This window comes from Halichoerus grypus, chromosome 9 (genome assembly GCF_964656455.1).
Source record: "Halichoerus grypus chromosome 9, mHalGry1.hap1.1, whole genome shotgun sequence".
NCBI classification, from domain to species: domain Eukaryota; kingdom Metazoa; phylum Chordata; class Mammalia; order Carnivora; family Phocidae; genus Halichoerus; species Halichoerus grypus.
The window spans coordinates 52813206-52831416 of NC_135720.1; the positions used below are offsets into that span (position 1 = coordinate 52813206).

The window sequence follows — 18211 nt, forward strand, 5'->3', positions numbered from 1 at the left end:
ATAATATAATCCAAATTCTTTGCTATGGCCGTCAAGCCCCTACATACTCAGGATTCTGCCTATATTACTAACTTTATCTACCATTCATTTTGTAGAAAAGACTATTAGTGGTCCCTTAACAACTATCTGTCTCTCTCTCTCTCTCTTTTTTTGAAATAAAGTCACCAGGGGCGCCTGGGTGGTGCAGTCAGTTAAGCGTCTGACTCTCGGTTTTGGCTCAGGTCATGATCTCAGGGTCATGAGATGGATCCCCGTGTCAGGCCCCGCGCTCAGCGGGGAGTCTGCTTGAGATTCTCTCTCTCCCTCTCCCTCTGCCCCTCCCGCTCATGTTCTCTCTCTCTCTCTCTCTCTAAAATAAATAAATAAATAAATCTTAAAAAAAAAGAAAAGAAATAGAGTCACCACAGTTTATTTAGTTACATGAATTCAAGCTAATAACCACATCTCCTGGCCTCCCTTAAGCTAGATATGGCACATGGCAAATCCTGGCCTGGGATGTAAGCAGATTTGGCATGTGCAACTTCCTGCTGACTGGATTATTAGTATGATGGTAAAAGGGTAGAAGCTGGACTAGCCATCTCAAACCCAAGATGGAATCACACAGTGAGCATGGCAAAGCAACAAGACAGAAAGGACCTAGACCCCCAATACTATCAAGCCAGAGCTGTCTGTCTGATCTTTTACGTGAACAAGACATAGGCTGTATCTTGTATTTAAGTGATTATATTTTTCGCTCTTTATTACAACAGTCTAACCTATATCCTAACTGAAACTCAGCTCCTTGTTCACCACCTTCTAGCCATATTGATCCTCTATCTTCTTTTCTGCTACTCTGAGGTCTTTATTCTTGCTATTCCTTTTGCTCAGAATGCTTTTCCACCAAGAGTACCCATAGCTGCCTCCTTGCTATCGGGTTGCAATGTTTCATCTAAAATAGCCTCCTCTCACTTATTCTCTATTACATAATCATGAATCCTGTTCTTCATGGCACTCACCAACACCTGAAATGTCCTCATCTCTCTGTTTATTGTCTGTCACTCTCCACTGGAATACAATCTCCATAAGATCAAGAACCTTGTCTGCCCTATTCCCTTTCGAATCTCCAGTGCCAAGAAAGTGCCTGCACATAGTAGGTGCTCTATAAATATCTTTTGTGTGACAAATAAACAAATGAATTAATAGTAAATATGACAAGAACCTAGTCCTTGGGTCAATTTTTTTTTATAATTTAGCCTCACCTACTGCTGAAATTAGGATAAATTAGGTAACAATAATGGCAACCCAAGATTAGCAAAACAATGTCAACAAGTCTGTTTACCTTCATTATCAAGTGTTATGATTTAATGAGGAAAAAGAAAGATAGAAACAGTAAATGAATCTCTGCTTTTGGCCTTTAAAACCCAACCAAAAAAATAAAAAGAAACTCATAAAAATATTATCCCTAAAGAACAGATTCTCCTAAATCCTAATACAGGTGATTATATTACATTAACTCTAAGATGCCAGCAATTGTGAGACACACCATTGTTTTATGTCCCATGAGAAAAGGAAAAATTCTGCTGTGATAGACTGTGTTATTGCTCTCAATTTTTGTCCGCACTGCCCCTTCCCAGACTCTTGGTGGATAGAATACACTTTCCTTACTCTGTTGTCAGGATTGGCCATGTGACTTGCTTTGGCCAATTAAGTGTGAGTAGACATGACAAAGACCATATCCAGGCAGTTTTAATTGTGCTTGTGAAATTAGATTCCACTTTTGCTCCTTCCTCAACCATAAGATAGTGGTAGAATAGTCCCAGATAGTGGCTAGTCCTTCCACCTGGATTCTAGAACAACATGTGTAGCTGTGCAGAACTAAGCCCAGTGAAGCCAAAGCCAACCCATGTCCCTATATAATATGAACAAAAAATAGATATCCTTGTGAGCCACTGAGATGTTGATCATCACGACAAAAGCTTAGACAATTAAACTACTACATGCCACCAATTGTAAGCTGCATTTTGATTTCAGAGATGTTAAAATGTGAACAAATGCATGTCTCAGAAGCAATACAATATGGTATGTATTATACATATTATCACATATCAGCACAAGATACACAGCCGGTGCCCAATAAATATTTGTTGACTTGTTATGTACATGATGATGTGGAGTTCATATTTTTAGTGAGAATTTTCTTGATAAACATACTTTCTCTTTAGCATAGTGTAGGTAACAGAATAACCTCAGGCATTAACTGTAATGGAAACTAAAATTTATATAGTAAGCAAAGTTGAAAGCTAGGAAAACGGTAAGCTGTGGCTTTTCATTACCTCTTACCTGTCCCTACTCCCCTGCTACCTCATATGATCTTTTGACTAATATCCCAAAAGACTTTCTCCTCTATCAGTCCTTCTCCATAGACCATACAGCTAGATACTAGTCTTCTATTATTTGGGGGGTAACCAGAGAAATAAGGTAGCAAAAATGGAGTTCAGTAACCACTAGCATAAACATAAAACAAAATATCTGGATGCGGGGCTCCTGGGTGGCTCAGTCGTTAAGCATCTGCCTTTGGCTCAGGTCATGATCCCAGGGTCCTGGGATCGAGCCCCGCGTCGGGCTCCCTGCTCAGCGGGAAGCCTGCTTCTCCCTCTCCCACTCCCCCTGCTTGTGTTCCCTCTCTCGCTGTCTCTCTCTCTTTGTGTCAAATAAATAAAATCTTTTTAAAGAAATATTTGGATGCATGTTTGTGAAACAAGTTTTTCACACATGCCCCTGAACTAGATGAGAGGCTGAATAAGCTAAAGGAGGGAAGAGGTAGAAACACATGAGCCACAAGCAGAGTTAGAGAGATGTCAGCATCTTCCAGATAAAACACCATCTATAGTCAATACCAGGAGCTGTGCGGAAGCCAACTCAGAGCATTGCTCATTGTATATGGTCTGATATTGTGTTATAAATTAATCACAATATATAACTTGGATATTTTTACCCAGAAAAAAACAAAATAATAATAATTATGACAATTGCTATAATAACAGTAAATATTAATTGAGCACAGCACTGACTATATGCCTAACACCAGGCTAAAGGACTTACATAAAGTATCTCATTTGCTGCTCATAATATATGTATTAGTCAGCTACTGCTGCAATAATGCCTTGTAACAGACCACCCCGAAACCCAGTAACTTATAGCAACAGGCATCTATCATCTTTCTCATCAGTCTGCAGCGGTTTGTGTGATCCAGACTGAGCTCTGTTGCATAGCTCCGCTTCAGGCTATGGACTGGGGAGACTTGGCTCCAGGGCATGTGTTAGGTTCAGATTTGCTCCCTATGCCTCTTGTCATTCTGGAAAGAAAGCTAGCTGAGGCATGTTCTTCTCATGGCGATGGGAGGAGTGCAAGACAGGAAGTGAAAACACATGATGCCAGGTGTGGAACTGGCACATTGTCACTCCTGCCCATACTTCATGACCAAGACCAACAGTCATAGGGAGGAAAAAATACTCTACCCCAGGAGAGATGGGAGTAAATGTTTCCGAATTATAATCAAATATATTATATAATTAGGTAGGTATACAGGTAGTCTATACCCATTTACAGATGAATAAACCAAAGCACAGAAAGGTTAAGTGATTTACCCAAAGCCAGACTCAGAAAATGACGAAGCCAAGATTTGAATCCAGCCTGTCTAATTCCAGAGCCTAGAATCTTAACTATCACTCTGTATGGTTTTAACAAACCAGACTCCAGGAGGTATTACAAAGGGAAATATAGAAGCAGTGGTAATTTTACAATAATAAATGGGACCTGAGGAAAAGAAGTGTAAGATCAAAGACTGACTATTTTGAGACCTAATCAATAAAGATGATTTTCTTATTAGCTTTCATAACTGCAGGAGATTACATCACAGAAATCCACAGAAGGATGTGGGTTCATTTATTTTTAGATCCTCCCACCATATAAATATGTTAAAATTGTATCTATTTAAATACTAATACCTTTGTTACTTGTTTGCTATCCATCTACTTTGAAAGGGAAATCTCATTTATTCTGATAATTCTGAGTAACTATCTATAAAATAGTGATAAAGTGTATACTTGTAAAAACACTTGGGGATGTCAGTGGCGGTCATATTAAATCAGTATTTTTAAAAAATTAAGTCTAATAAAAACATTAGAGTCAAGCCTTAAGACGTTCAAATATCCTTCATAGAAAGAAAAAAAACTGAGGCATGATTATAAAATATGAGAACTGAGGTACAACCATCACAAACAAATTCCTTGGAAAAATTTGTTAGAAGAGAAGAGAGAGTCTGGGCTAGATGAGAAGCAAGAGGGAGTTCTCTACCCAGGGAACTTCAAAGATTGAGATGTTAACCAGTTCATGCAGCTTCAGCGTCTTGCAATGCCCACAGACCGTTTTTGAACTTCATATGCTTCCTATAAAACAAGTACTTTAAAATGATCATTTTTCTTTTTTCTATAGTAGCAAAAGAATCTAATGTCATGAAATAGGACCTAGGTCAGTATTAGAAGTAAACCCCACACCTAGTGTGAGGGCCCCATTTCTCACTCTAGCTTTCTCTATTCTGTTATGATGATTTCACTTTAAATTGCAGATGTGGTCATTCATTTCCTTTTAGAACAAGTATAAAGCTGAAACATCTTCCAAAATATAAAACCAAACAGGTACAACTTAAACAATGCATTTCACCTTGTTTGGATCTTGATTTAAACAAACCAACTGTATAAAAACATTTTTGAGACAATTTGAATATTAAGAATTTTGGAAATTTTGTTAGGTGCAATTGCATTATGGTTACTTTTTTTTTTAAAAGGAAATTTTTATTTCTTATAATCAAATTTTAAAATATTTACAGGCAAAAATATTATGATATCTGAGATTTGCTTCAAAAAACTTTAGCACTGTTGGGAAGGGGAGTACAAAATGTTGACAATTTCCCAAACTGGATAATATGTACATAGGAGCTCATTATCCTATTTTTTCTACTTTTGTGTTAAGTTTAAACAGTATAATAAAAAAAAGAAAAGAAAATGTCCATTTAAAAACACCACAAAAAGACCACCAAAAGAAAAGTCTAGCTCAGAAGATGTCTTCAACAGTGAATAGATTTCTAAAATAAAATGATAAGTTCTGAGCCATATAACTTGGAACATCCTTAAAACAGCATCGCCACAGTATACACAAGCAATTTAGCATTTCAATGGTCTTTTGTATGTATATACATGCTTACCCTAAGTAGGCGAATTGTAAAATTTGGTCTGGAATTAAAAACAGTTGTTCTCCTAGAAGTATAAGGAGCAAAAGCACTTTGTATCTGTATTTTTTTTTTATTGATTTGAAGTTATGAGGACCTACAGTTGCATAGTGGAGAATGATGGGAGTTCATATTGTAAGCTTACTATGTGCCAGACACTGATCTAAGTACTTTATGTTTATGAACTCATGCTAATATTTAAAATTACCCATTGATATAGGTATTATTGTTCTTCCCATCTTACACACAGGAAAGCCACAATACTGAGACTAAATTACATAATTTGCCCAATGTTGCACTACTGGTAATAGCAAAGCTGGGTACAAATACAGGGCATCTGGCTCCTGTGTCTGCTCCCTTAATCACCAAGTTTTGTCACTCTCCATGGAAAAAGTGTCTTGTAGAGTTGTTCTTTGTTTAGACACTGGGGACCGAGACTCTTTAATTCTTAGAAAAATACAGGGATTCTTACTCCTTTTGACATCAGCATGTCCCTTTTGTTTTGTCATGCACTTCAAACCTATTACTCCCAATGTAGTCATACCAGCCGTATAATATCCAAACATATTTGTTACAGATGCTAGGGGCATAATTTCAAAGAACAGAAAACATCACAACAAGCTCTTCTGATTGATTTAAGCCAGGAAAATTTTGAGAAACCACTTTGAGGGAGAAACCACCAACTGTAGTAGTTGACAATGACATCTCTCTTATTTGGGAGTCAGCTTTTGGGAAATGACCTTACATAATTTTTCCTAATTACCTGATCTTCTCAGATGGTCTTTTGCAAATTCTTTTCAGCCCAGCAAGTTGATATCTCTGCTTCCATATTGCCAAGGTTAATAATGGAATCCTCTCTCTCTCTCTCTCTTCCTCAAACTGTCTCTTTCTGTTCAGATCCATTGTCTTTATTTGGCAAAAAAAAAAAAGTTTATAAAAGTTGATTTATCTATGGGCCACATCATAATTGGCTTTCAATACAGTAACTTTAATTTGGGGGACTTTTAATAGTTATTTCTAGAAAGGAATTAGTGTGAGTCTACCTAGGGCTTTAAATTGACTTATTTAGGGGCGCCTGGGTGGCTCAGTCGTTAAAGTCTGCCTTCGGCTCAAGTCATGATCCCAGGGTCCTGGGATCGAGCCCCACATTGGGCTCTCTGCTCAGCAGGAAGCCTGCTTCTCCCTCTCCCACTTCCCCTGCTTGTGTTCCCTCTCTTGCTGTCTCTCTCTCTCTGTCAAATAAATAAATAAAATCTTTAAAAAAATAAATTGACTGATTTAACTGAATTGGTCATTGAAGTTATGAGAAGACTGGCTTGACAGAGTTTTTATCAGCAAATTTGTGAAAAGTGATTTCTTCGAATTAACTGACCATGCTGATTTGATTGTTTACCCTTAGATACATCCATCCCTGAATGAAATATTTTCCAATTTTAGGGAAAATACTGTATTTTAAGATAGAGGAAATATTTTCAGGTAGTTTAGGGGTTGTATTTATTACTATAGGGCAGCAGTTACTGACAAAGTGCTTTGCCAATTCTATAGTCTGAGGTTGTCAATCTTTATATATATAATAAATGCAGTATGTCCTGACTCCCTTTTACCTGATGTTAGCTGTATATGCATTATATGCAACAGAATGAGGGTTTTTCTGCACATACAATTCTATCAAAATTTCTCTAACTCTGGGGAATGAAGTCTGACCTATGAATTTCTTCTCAAAGAAAGAAAGGAGGAAGGAAGGAAGGAAGGAAGGAAAGAAAGAAAGAGGAAGAGAAGGGAAGGGAAGGGAAGAAAGGAAGGGGAGTAAAAGAGACAGAATCAACACAAAAAACAGAGAAAGACTAGGTTATAATTTTTCTAGAGTAGCAATTCTCAACCCTGGCTGCATATTAGGATCCCCCAAGGAATATTTGAAAAATACTGATACTTCGTCCTCAAGCCCAGAGATTTTGATTGGTTGTGGTGATTTTTGGTCATCATGAGAAATGTTTAAATAGCAATGGACAGCTAGCTGACCTTGTAGTGATGGAGATATTCTTTAGCCTGGGCTTCTTGATCTTATGACAAACCAAATACAATTCAAATAACTTCTGAATTTGAGCGTGATGGTGAAGTGAACATGGGAATAAAGAGTAAAAACTCAGCACATTCATTCATTATTCATTCAACTGACCAACAAATATTTATGTGGTGTCTATTCTTCAGCAGACACTGTATTAAGAATGGGGATGCAGTGGCAAACAAAACAATTAAAGAAGAACAATAGGGCCTTCTCTGAAATCTTCCTTGTGGACCTCAAGTTTCAATCTATGTCAATGCCAAGATCAATCAGGTTGGTTGAATAAAAGACAGAGAAAGAGAGAATGAAATGACCATAAAATCAGATTAGTCTATTAGTTAATTTCATTCATGGACTAAAAAGATTTTGATACTTAACTGAACACAAAAGATCATCTACTTTTGTTTACAGATGAGTAATTTTAACTTCATAAGGGTTAATGACTAGCCTATGCTCATACAGTTATTCAGGACAGAGCTGGAGAACCCAGATTGTTGACCTTTTATAATGTCATCTATGTTCAAGTAAAAACCTTCTCAGCTGATTTTTTTTTTTTTTTTTTTTTTGGTCATTCCAAGTTCCTAAAAGAAAACAGTCTCCTGGAAAGAGCCTTTGTAAAAGAAAAAGACCAAGTTCTTCCCCTGTTGGGCTAATCCTAGTGTGAAATTAGCTAGCAGCATTGCTAGTCAATTCCACATTGCTGCCCTGTGGGGAGAGAAACTAGGGAAAAAGGAGAGTAGGTCTTGGTCTATTTCCTCCCTAACTGCAGTTGTTCTAAGGTCAAACACTCGAAAAATCAGAAGGAAACAGCAAGAAAGGACTATTGTGTACCTAGGGAGTGAGGATCTAAGAAGGGAAGAAGTAAAAAATTAAACCCCAAAGAAAAATTACAATGAAGAATTATAGTCATATATACTTTCCCACATCATCTCTGAGGGCTCATCTGTAAGATGGAAAGGGTATTTAGCAATCTTCCTAGTGATGAGGGAAATGCAGATCCATCCTGTAATGAGATTCTCTTTTGTACCTGTCTGTTGGAAATTTTAAGAAGGCTGACAACATCAAGTGTTGAGAGAGTGTGATCAACAGGGTCTCTCATAAACAGCTGGTAGAAATGTGAATTGATAAGGCCACTTTAGAAAGCATTATCTATGAATATTCCCATACCCTACAACCCAGTAATTCCAATGCTACATATAAACTCTCAACATACGAACCTGGAGGCATTTGTAAACCTCTTCATGACAACATTGTTGTAATAGAAAAAAATCTGGAAGCAATCCAAATGTCTATTGACAGGAGAATGGATAAAGTGTGTATATATCGACTCAGTGGATATTATACAGCAGTCAAATAAACTGCCACTATACACACCGATATGGGTGAATCTCAATAAAATAATGTTGAGTAAAGAAAAGAGGTCACAGGAAATTACATTTAGCATGGAATCTCTTTTCAAGATAAAAATAACTAACACACACACACAAATAAAAAATAAAAAAAAATAACTAACACATATAAATAATATACTTTTTTAGAAATGCATATATTATTAACTTACATTTTTTAAAATCTCATGATAGAGATAATAGATAAATAGAGATAATAGAGAGAAAATGATAAATACAAGATTCCAGATAAAGATAACTTCGGGTTGAGGAAGGAGAATGGGATGGAGAAGTCCACACTGATGGGTCTATTGTCAATATTCTAGTTCCTGTGTTGGTGGTGGGTTCACAGCATGTATTGCATTACACAAAGATCAGCAGATCATTGTATTAGTTATTTATTGCAATATAACAAATTATCCCATAATTTAGCGCTTAAAACAATAAGGGGTGCCTAGGTGGCTCAGTCGTTTAAATGTCTGCCTTCAGTTCAGGTCATGATCCTGGAGTTCAGGAATGGAGCTCCCTGCTCAGTGGGGAGCCTGCTTCTCCCTCTGCCTCTCCCCCTGTTTGTGCTCTCTCTCTCTCTCTGTGTCAAATAAATAAATAAAATCTTTAAAAAAAAAAACACCAAATAAACATTTGTTATTTCACAAAGTTTTGAGGGTCAGGAATCTGTACACATGCCAGTCTGGTGGTTTTGGCTCAGGGTTTCCCATGAGGTGATAGTGAAGCTATGAGTCAGGGCTCCAGTCTCTGAAGGAGCTGGAGGATCCACTTCCAGGATGCCTCATTCACATGGCTGTTGGCATGAGGCTCAGTTCCTTACCACATGGGCCTCTCCATAGAACTACTAATGACATGGCTTCTTTCAGAGCAAGTAATGTGGGGTGGGAGGGAGAGATAGAGAAGGAGTGAGGGAGAGAGCATAAGCAAGAGAGAGCCCAAGAAGGAAGCTGCAATGTCTTTTATAAAACTAATATCAAAAGTGACACACACCGTCACTTCTGCCAGATACTACTGATGACACGGATCAACCATAAGACAATGTGGAAGGGGACAACACCAGGTGAGACTACCAGGAGGCAGGGATCATTGGGCACCATCTGGAGGCTGTTTACCACCACAATAAAATAAAAAAGCACAATGCATGGACCAATGATAAAAGTGTGTCAAGAAGCAACTATGTGCACTTGAGGTTGGAAAATAAATGAATCAATAAATAAGCACATTCAGTTCTGAAGACAACAGGACACAGGGGAAGGAGTGAGATGGGTTTGAGCTTTAATTCTTACCTCTACCACTTTCCAGCTTTATGACTTTGGGCAAGTCATTTGACTTGCTTCCATTTTTAAAAAAGAATGAGAATGTTTACTTGACTCTTTGAAAATATTTTATTATGAAAATATTCAAACATATATAAAATAGAATTGTGTAATGAATGCCATATACTCATTATCCAGAATCAGCAACTTTGTAGATTTTAGCATGCTTGCTTTATCTATTTTTTCTCTCCAGAAGTGTCTTAAAGGAAATTCCTGACACTGTATTGTTTTATCCCTACATATTTTAGTATGCATTACTTAAAACTATGGAAATTTTTGGGCGCCTGGGTGGCTCAGTCATTAACCGTCTGCCTTCGGCTCAGGTAATGATCCCAGGATCCTGGGATCCAGTCCCGCATCCGGCTCCCTGCTCAGTGGGGAGCCTGCTTCTCCCTCTGCTACTCCCCCTGCTTGTGTTCCCTCTCTCGCTGTCTCTCTCTGTCAAATAAATAAATAAAATCTTTAAAAAAATATATGGGAATTTTCTAATAGACACACACATAAGGTTAATAATTCCTTTGTAATATCTAATGTACCAAAACCATAATTCAAATTTCTTTAATCGCCTCCTGATTTACTTTTTACAGTTGGTTTGTTAGAATCAAGATCCAAATAAGGTCCACTCATTACACTTGCAATGCCTCTCAAAAAACTCCATCTACAGGAGTCCTTTTCCACAGCCCGTCTTAGCCCCTTGTCTTGTTGAAGAAACCCAGGCAGCTGGCTGTAGGACATCCGACATGCTGGATTGGTCTGTTTGTTTCCTTGGGAAGCTCGTCCATTTCTTCCACTTCCTCCCATATTTCTAGAAAATTGGAAGTTGGACCTACCGGCTTGATGAGATTTAGATTCAACTATTTTGGTAAAAATAGTTCCTCGGCAGCGCCGTACACTTCATAATGCACCACATCAGGCGGCATGGCTGTGGGGAAGCCCCGTGCCTGGTGCTGCCGACATCAGTCAGTGGTGCAAGTCGTGTCTCCCCGGCTCCTCTGCTCTTTCCCAGCTACCTCTCATCTTTTGATGATTGTTGCCTGAATCCATGATTTGATAAGGTGATTTCTCAATTCTATCCTTTCTTCCTCTTTTAGTCGATGGAATTATGTTATGAAGAAGAACTTTCCCTCATCAGCCTGGACTGTCGATGAGAAGTGGCTTGTTCTCTGTTTCACATCCTCTCAGCCTGCCTCTCGCCACAGCCGTTGCTGAAGCTACCTGCTTCCTGCAGGAGTAACCCGACAGCACATCTGCCCTGCGTACGTATCACATTCTGCCCCCGAGGTCCTCTGACTCCATGATGGTGGGATATCTGCCTGGCACTCACATGACAGCTTAGAAGTGTGAGGGGGCCGATGCCCCAAGGGGAAAAGTTGGACCGATCGGGGCTGGTTGCTGGTCAACAACTGCTCCTCTCTTGCATCAAGAAGAAGACAACTATGAAGTACATTCTACATGGCAACTCAGACTCCCAGCAGGCTCAAGGCCTCATTGCCCACGGTGATGACTAACTCGGAGACACCCTTGTATTAGACCCCTTGTGATTCACTCTCCCTAGTCATCCCCTGCTACTTCCTGAGATGGCTATCCAAAATAAACTACCTAAAAGTAAGCCCTTGTCTCAGGTTCAGCTTTCAAGGGGGTGAGCCAGACTAAGACACCACTAAATACAATTCCTATGGGAAGGCAGGATAAATGTCCAATTCTTTCATTTCATTTCATATTCAGAGTATTGCCCTAGTTACGTCTAATAACGAACACGTGGATTTATATGTCATCCATGTATTTCGATCAGTTGTAGTTCTTACTCTGTTTTGACGCTCAGATTGTCCCCTTTTCAGCTAGTGGGAGCTCCTTTATGCTGATCCCTTTGTCCCTTTGACCTGACCCATTAGACTTTAGACTATAATAGATTCCCTGATTTCTGGCACAACAGGGTGTTCCAGGCTCATCATGCACATTTGTTGCCCCAGACCTGAAATCTGCCATTCTTCTAAAGGACTCGCCCCTTTTAACAGGGAATGATGTATTGAAAGTATGAATATTGGGGCGCCTGGGTGGCTCAGTTGGTTAAGCAACTGCCTTCGGCTCAGGTCATGATTCTGGAGTCCGGGATCGAGTCCCACATCAGGCTCCCTGCTCAGCGGGGCGTCTGCTTCTCCCTCTGACCCTCCCCCTCTCATGCTCTCTGTCTCCCATTCTCTCTCTCAGATAAATAAATAAAATCTTTTTAAAAAAAAAGAAAGTATGAATATGAATAGTAAAGGTGCTCATTGCTATAAGATTTTCATTATTTCCAGGCCTTTTCAAGGGACAAAACAAGTAAATGCTTCTCCACCCCCCAAATGTAAAACTTTTCTTATTGGGACATAAGAAACATTTTTGAAAAGGAAAAATTGTAAGTTCATACTATTTCCAATTTAACTTTAATTTTACATGGATTCTACTTCCTCCATTGTTCCTAACAATTCTAACATTTGTTTTAACCTATAATGTATAAGAATAGTTTGAAGATAATATTTTTATTATTAATAAAATAATATATTTATTATTATTATTATTAATATATTTCTACCAGCAATAAGACTGCAGACTGAAGTTTAAGATTTCTTTTTTTTTTTTTTTAAGATTTTATTTATTTATTTGAGAGAGAGAGAATGAGAGAGAGCACATGAGAGGGGGGAGGGTCAGAGGGAGAAGCAGACTCCCTGCCGAGCAGGGAGCCCGATGCGGGACTCGATCCAGGGACTCCAGGATCATGACCTGAGCCGAAGGCAGTCGCTTAACCAACTGAGCCACCCAGGCGCCCTGAAGTTTAAGATTTCTTTATAGGTTTATTTATCCTGAGAATATATTCCACTATAAATGCCCTGTAAAAACACTATTTTCTAAACTCATTTAATTATTTACTTGCCGTAGTTATGCCACCCACTTAATATACATTTAGATCATTTGCTTCCGCTTGTTTTCAAATTTTAGCAATTACATTTTTCTTTAGAATTTAAAATTATTTTGGATCTGTAAAACATATATGACTTTATTTATTTTTTAAATATAGAAACTTTGTATAGCAATAACAAAAAATGAAAAACAGAACAACAAAAGAACCAAAAAATAACGAAGTTAAATAACAAATGAGAAATTGGGATATGTAATGGAAACATCTAGGAAAATTACTTTTTACAAATTGTGTAATAAAAGACTCGAGACTGTTATCTTTAACAATTGTGTCACTATCAATTCAGAAATCTCTTTAGTCAGAAAGGCTCAAAGGGTATGACCAATACCATAATGCATATACATGACTTCACATTCAAAACTATATAGTCAAGGTATATTCAGGGTAGTCTGTTCCATGCCTGTCCCCTCCAGCTGTTTCTTCCCAACCCAAATATATAGGCTAGTGTAAATTCGTAGTTCACCTATCTTACCAAAAACACACTGTACTGTTCTGCGTCTTGGTGTGTTTGCGGTTGCTGTTGTTGTTCTAAAGTTAACCATATTCTGGAGCTCACATTACATCAGTGTAGAGATGGCCCTCATTCTTTTTCAGAGTTACACAGTGTATTTCATTACATGGACCTACTCCAGTTTATTCAACCTACTCCCTACTTGTGGTTGTTTGGTTGGTTTCTAATCTTTTGCGATTACAAATAATATTGCAATAAATAACCTTGTGCATAAGTTATTTTGTATTTTGGAAAGGGTTCCTAGAATTGGGATTTCTGGGTCAAAGTATAAATGCATAGGTAGTTTTTCTAGGGATTATCAAATTCCGTTCCATAGATGCTGTGAACTATTTTACAATCTCCCTGGCGATATGTGTTGTTCCTGTTCTCTACAGCCAGCAGCCCAGTAGATGGTCAAACTTTTGGGTTGTTGCTAATCTGATTACTTGCCTCCTTTTATCATTCTGCCCCAAGATATGCCACAGTGGTTTTCAACTGCTTTTGGAGGAACTCTCTTAGGATAAACAATAGGTGATTGTGTTGAGGTTGGTAGAAGGAGGATGGCTGCCATGTCCCTACCTATGTCCACTCACCTAATTATGGAAATGCCAACGCCCAAAGCACACACCATCCTTGTTAAGACCTTGCACTTCCAAAGGCTGGCTTAGGTTTCCAGCCCAAGAAAAGGACATTAAATATAACTTCACTTGTTTCTAAGGTCAGCAGAATGCGGAGAGAACAGTAAGTGAAATCCACCAATATTGTACCAACTTCAGGATCCTGAGGAAGGTGGAGGAAGAGCCATGACCATCTTTTGTCAGCTTGTTATCTCCCAAACAACCCCAAATCCCAGGAGATGGAGAAGTCCCTGTGTATGGCTGGAAGTTTCCACAGATTGTGGAGTGGCCATTTTAACCCGCAGGGCTACTCACACACAGGACCTCTTCTTTTGCTGCTTTGTGGGAGTCAGTGTCATCAATGGTCCTTGTTTGTTTGTTTGTTTGTTTTCAGCATCTCCCACTTCCCTAGATTCCCATGGGTGATTTTGCCCCCAGGGGACATTTGGCAATGTCCTGAGGCATATTGGGTTGTCACAGCCCTGGAGGGGGTTACCGCTGGCTTATAGTGAGTAGAAACTAGGGATGATGCTAAACATCCTAGCATGCACAGGACAGCCCTCCACCATAACAAAGAATTCCATGCCCTCAAATGTCAGTAGTACCAAGGATGAGAAACTCTGCTACATTCTTTCTTTTTGCACATATTCACAGACATCTGCAAAATGAGTATTACCAGTAGCAGAGGAGTGGTGGAATCACAGATACTTCCTCTCCCTGCTCCTCCAAAAGTCACTATCAATTCAGAAATCTCTTTAGTCAGAAAGGCTCAAAGGAGTTACATATTTATCTGGAAGATTAAAGAATAAATACCATTTTAACCTTCTAAAAATGGATTATCATTAGGTATAATGCAACCTTTTAACTGTAAGTATAAAAGAAAGTGCTGATTATTTAAAGTAAATGGGACCAAAAGTCCCATGAATAATCAAAAACTTGGTTAATAGAGTATGACCAGAGAATAATGCATTTGGCTTCTGTGGAGAAATTAAAGTACATGCTGTGAATTGGTATTAAGGAAATTGCATGAAAAATTGGTCTTAAGATTCCATGATTCTGAAGAAACAGCCTCAGGTGCACAATCTATCACATTCAGTCTTTATCTCTCTTCATTTTTTCATGACTTCTTTCACCTTGGATAACCCAGAAGCTCAGGCCTTGGAACTTTTTGAAATGGTAAGGTATCTCACTCTCCACGTTTATTTTCATCTAGAACAGAGCTGAATTTTATTGCCAGGAGTTTGTTATCTCTTCCACAGGAATTATTTTGAACTTCAGCTTGCCTTACTTATTTTGTGGGCAAAGACTGTGTTTAACACTTACAAGCTTAATTCATTTCATCTAAAATGTACCCCTGAAAAGTTAAATCACAAGGGAACTTTGCTATTCAAAGGGAGTCTGAGGCTAAACATTTGTAGAGAAAAGCATCTTTCTGCAAAGTGAATAATTACTCTTTAATTCGCCCTTTTTTAAGTCTGGATTTTTATATGTAGCCTGAATCTAGAGGTCCAGTATTGTGCATGATACTAATTTAAAAAAATATCAATCAGAAATTTGAAAGCATCTTTAAAGTGGAAGAGAGTTTTACAAGCTCTTTTTAAGAGTGTAAAATTGGGCAATATATCTTTCATTATTAACAAGGGTTTGTTTATTTGAGAGCGCGAGAGAGAGCAGGAGCAAGGGAGGGGGGAAGGGCAGAGGGAGAGGGAGAAGCTTCAGGGGAGCCCAAGGCAGGGCTGGATCCTAGGACTCAGGGATCACGACCTGACCCACTGAGCCACCCAGGCACCCCTAACGAGGTTTTGTTTTTGTTTTTGTTTTTGTTTTAACACTTGTTTTGAGTGATGCGAAAGGGGCAGGATACTAGATATACCTGAAAAAAGAAAAGGCAACATTGCTTGAATGATAACCACATTGACTGCTTCCCTTCAGCAATGGAAGAGTAAAGAGTGGTTGGTAGGTTGTTACTTAGCGTAATGCTGTGGTTAAGAGCATGGATTCAGAAGCCTGATTGCCTGCCATAACATCCCTGTCTAGTGCGGCCTTTGACAATTTACACAACTTGGATGTGCCTCAGTTTTCTCACACGAAACATGGAGAATACTAACACCATCTACTTAATGGAGTTGTTTTGAGGATAAAATGAGCTAATATATGAGCTGTAAGTGAAAAGCACTGCGGTCGCTGACACAGTTTTGAATCCTGGATGGTGAACTGAGCGTCCTTCCGAAGAACAAGACAAGAGAGGGTGGGCACGGGCCCCTCTGCACCCCGGTGGAGGCACAGCTGCTTCTGCCTGGGCCGTACACCGGGGGGGGGGGGGGGGGGGGCGGGGAGCAGAGGCTCAGCGGGGAGGCTGGTGATTAGACAAGGATCAAGGACATTCCTTGGAAAAAAACCCTTTCCGCCAGGCCACGCCACCTTTCGTCTGGCTGGGAACTGAAGGCAAAGTGGGCTCAGTCCCACGCCTAGACTTTGCTTCCCACTGCGGAGTAGCGGCCTGTAGCTCCCTAAGGCCAGCTGCCCTAAGGGCCGCCCTCACGCCGGTCCACTACCCCTGCCAAGGACTAGTGGACAGCTGTGAGAAGCTTCCCAGAGGAACCCGCACCTCGGCCCGGCGCCCTTCTTTCCGGGCGGGCTGGGAGCCGCGAAGAGACTTGGTAGACACCGACCCTCGTCCAGAACACAAGTATTTCTGTGCGGCACTCTGTGCTGGGCGTTGGGCATGCCCTGATGAATCAGACTGGGCCCAAGTTCCGGGGGCGAGAGCACCACTCAGCAGCCCCTACACCCCAACCCAATCCCGGGAAACCCAGGTCTTCCCAACCTTGGGTGGGGACGGGGCGTGGGAGGAGCTTAAACTTTCGCCCTACCCCTCGCCTTCCGGGGCTCACCTCCAAAGGCCCGCCCCTTCGGGGGCGTTCACGACTGCGCCGTAAAGGAGGGAACATTCTTTGCTCCTGAACGGTCCGCCTCTGTCTTTACGACAGACCGTATTCCATCTCGCCAATATGGCGTCCCCCATTTAGGAGGCGGCCGTGGTTTCTACTGAGATGGTCGGGGGCAGTGCTGAGCTCCGGCTGTTGTTTGTGTAGCCCGAAGCTCTGAAAGCTGCAGTTAAAGTGCGTTTCTGGTTACGGTTTCAGGAACTCCCCCTTCTCTGAGGGTCGGGAATTGCCGCTTCCTTCTAGGTCCTGCAAGTTCCTCCTCTGCCCCTGTTTTTTTCCCCGCGCCACCTCCGGACATCCCCAAGTCCCTGACACTCCCAGACTCAAACTATGAGCCTTCGGCAGCTGCTGTTGCGCTTGCCCCGTTATCTCGGGGTGTCGGGTTCCCCGCGTCGCTTGTGGTGGTCCCCGTCCCTCGATACCATCTCCTCGGTGGGCTCCTGGCGTGGTCAGTCTTCCAGGTCCCCGGCCCACTGGAACCAAGTGGTGTCAGATGCGGAGAAGATCGTGGGCTATCCCACGTCCTTCATGAGCCTCCGCTGCCTGCTGAGCGACGAGCTCAGCAACATCGCTATGCAGGTGCGGAAGCTGGTGGGGACTCAGCACCCTCTGCTTACCACGGCCAGGTGAGCTACTCCCTCTCCTCCTGACACACTCGCACCCACTCGAGTCCTTTTTCCTGGCCGACACTCCCTTCCTGCCTCGCTCATATTGGCTCCAGGCTTATTTCTTTTTTACGCATTCTTTTCTTAGCTCTCCTGGACATTTGATGTTGTCTCTTCTCTAGCCCACTTACCTTAACTTTTCTTCCTCCATTTGCTCAGCTGAGCGGATAAGTGGTTTTCTTTTGAGAAACACCTATACTCTTTTCGCGTTTTTGCTTCTAAATTGTTCAGGGCGAAATCGAGTAGGGATGTAGGTTTGAGTCACTTTCTAGAAATGGTCTTTTAAAAATGGGATAGATTGATTTCGGTTCCGCACTGTTCCAGTGGTCGCCTCCAGAAAAAAATGGAGAGGGGGAGATATGCTGAAGGTAGACCGTTCTTTCCAACGAATATCGCAGGCTTAAAGTAGGAGTCTATCCAGTCAGTAGTCACTATCCTCTTGGGATTTTTATCACTTATTCTGGACTACTACTGTGAAACTTGTCGTTAGGATT

At 40.5% G+C, this 18211-nt stretch overlaps 1 protein-coding gene across 4 annotated transcripts in view; it reads left to right on the plus strand.

Moving 5' to 3' along the window:
- Positions 1–17092: 17092 nt before the first annotated feature.
- Positions 17093–18211, plus strand: part of PDSS2 (decaprenyl diphosphate synthase subunit 2) — a 267579-nt gene continuing 266460 nt past the window's right edge. For all 4 annotated transcript variants that reach the window (XM_078054921.1, XM_078054920.1, XM_036078922.2 and 1 more), the window contains exon 1: positions 17093–17678. In XM_078054921.1, the coding sequence (XP_077911047.1) occupies positions 17383–17678 (296 nt within the window). In that variant the 5' untranslated portion in view covers positions 17093–17382. The remainder of the gene's footprint in view (positions 17679–18211) is intronic.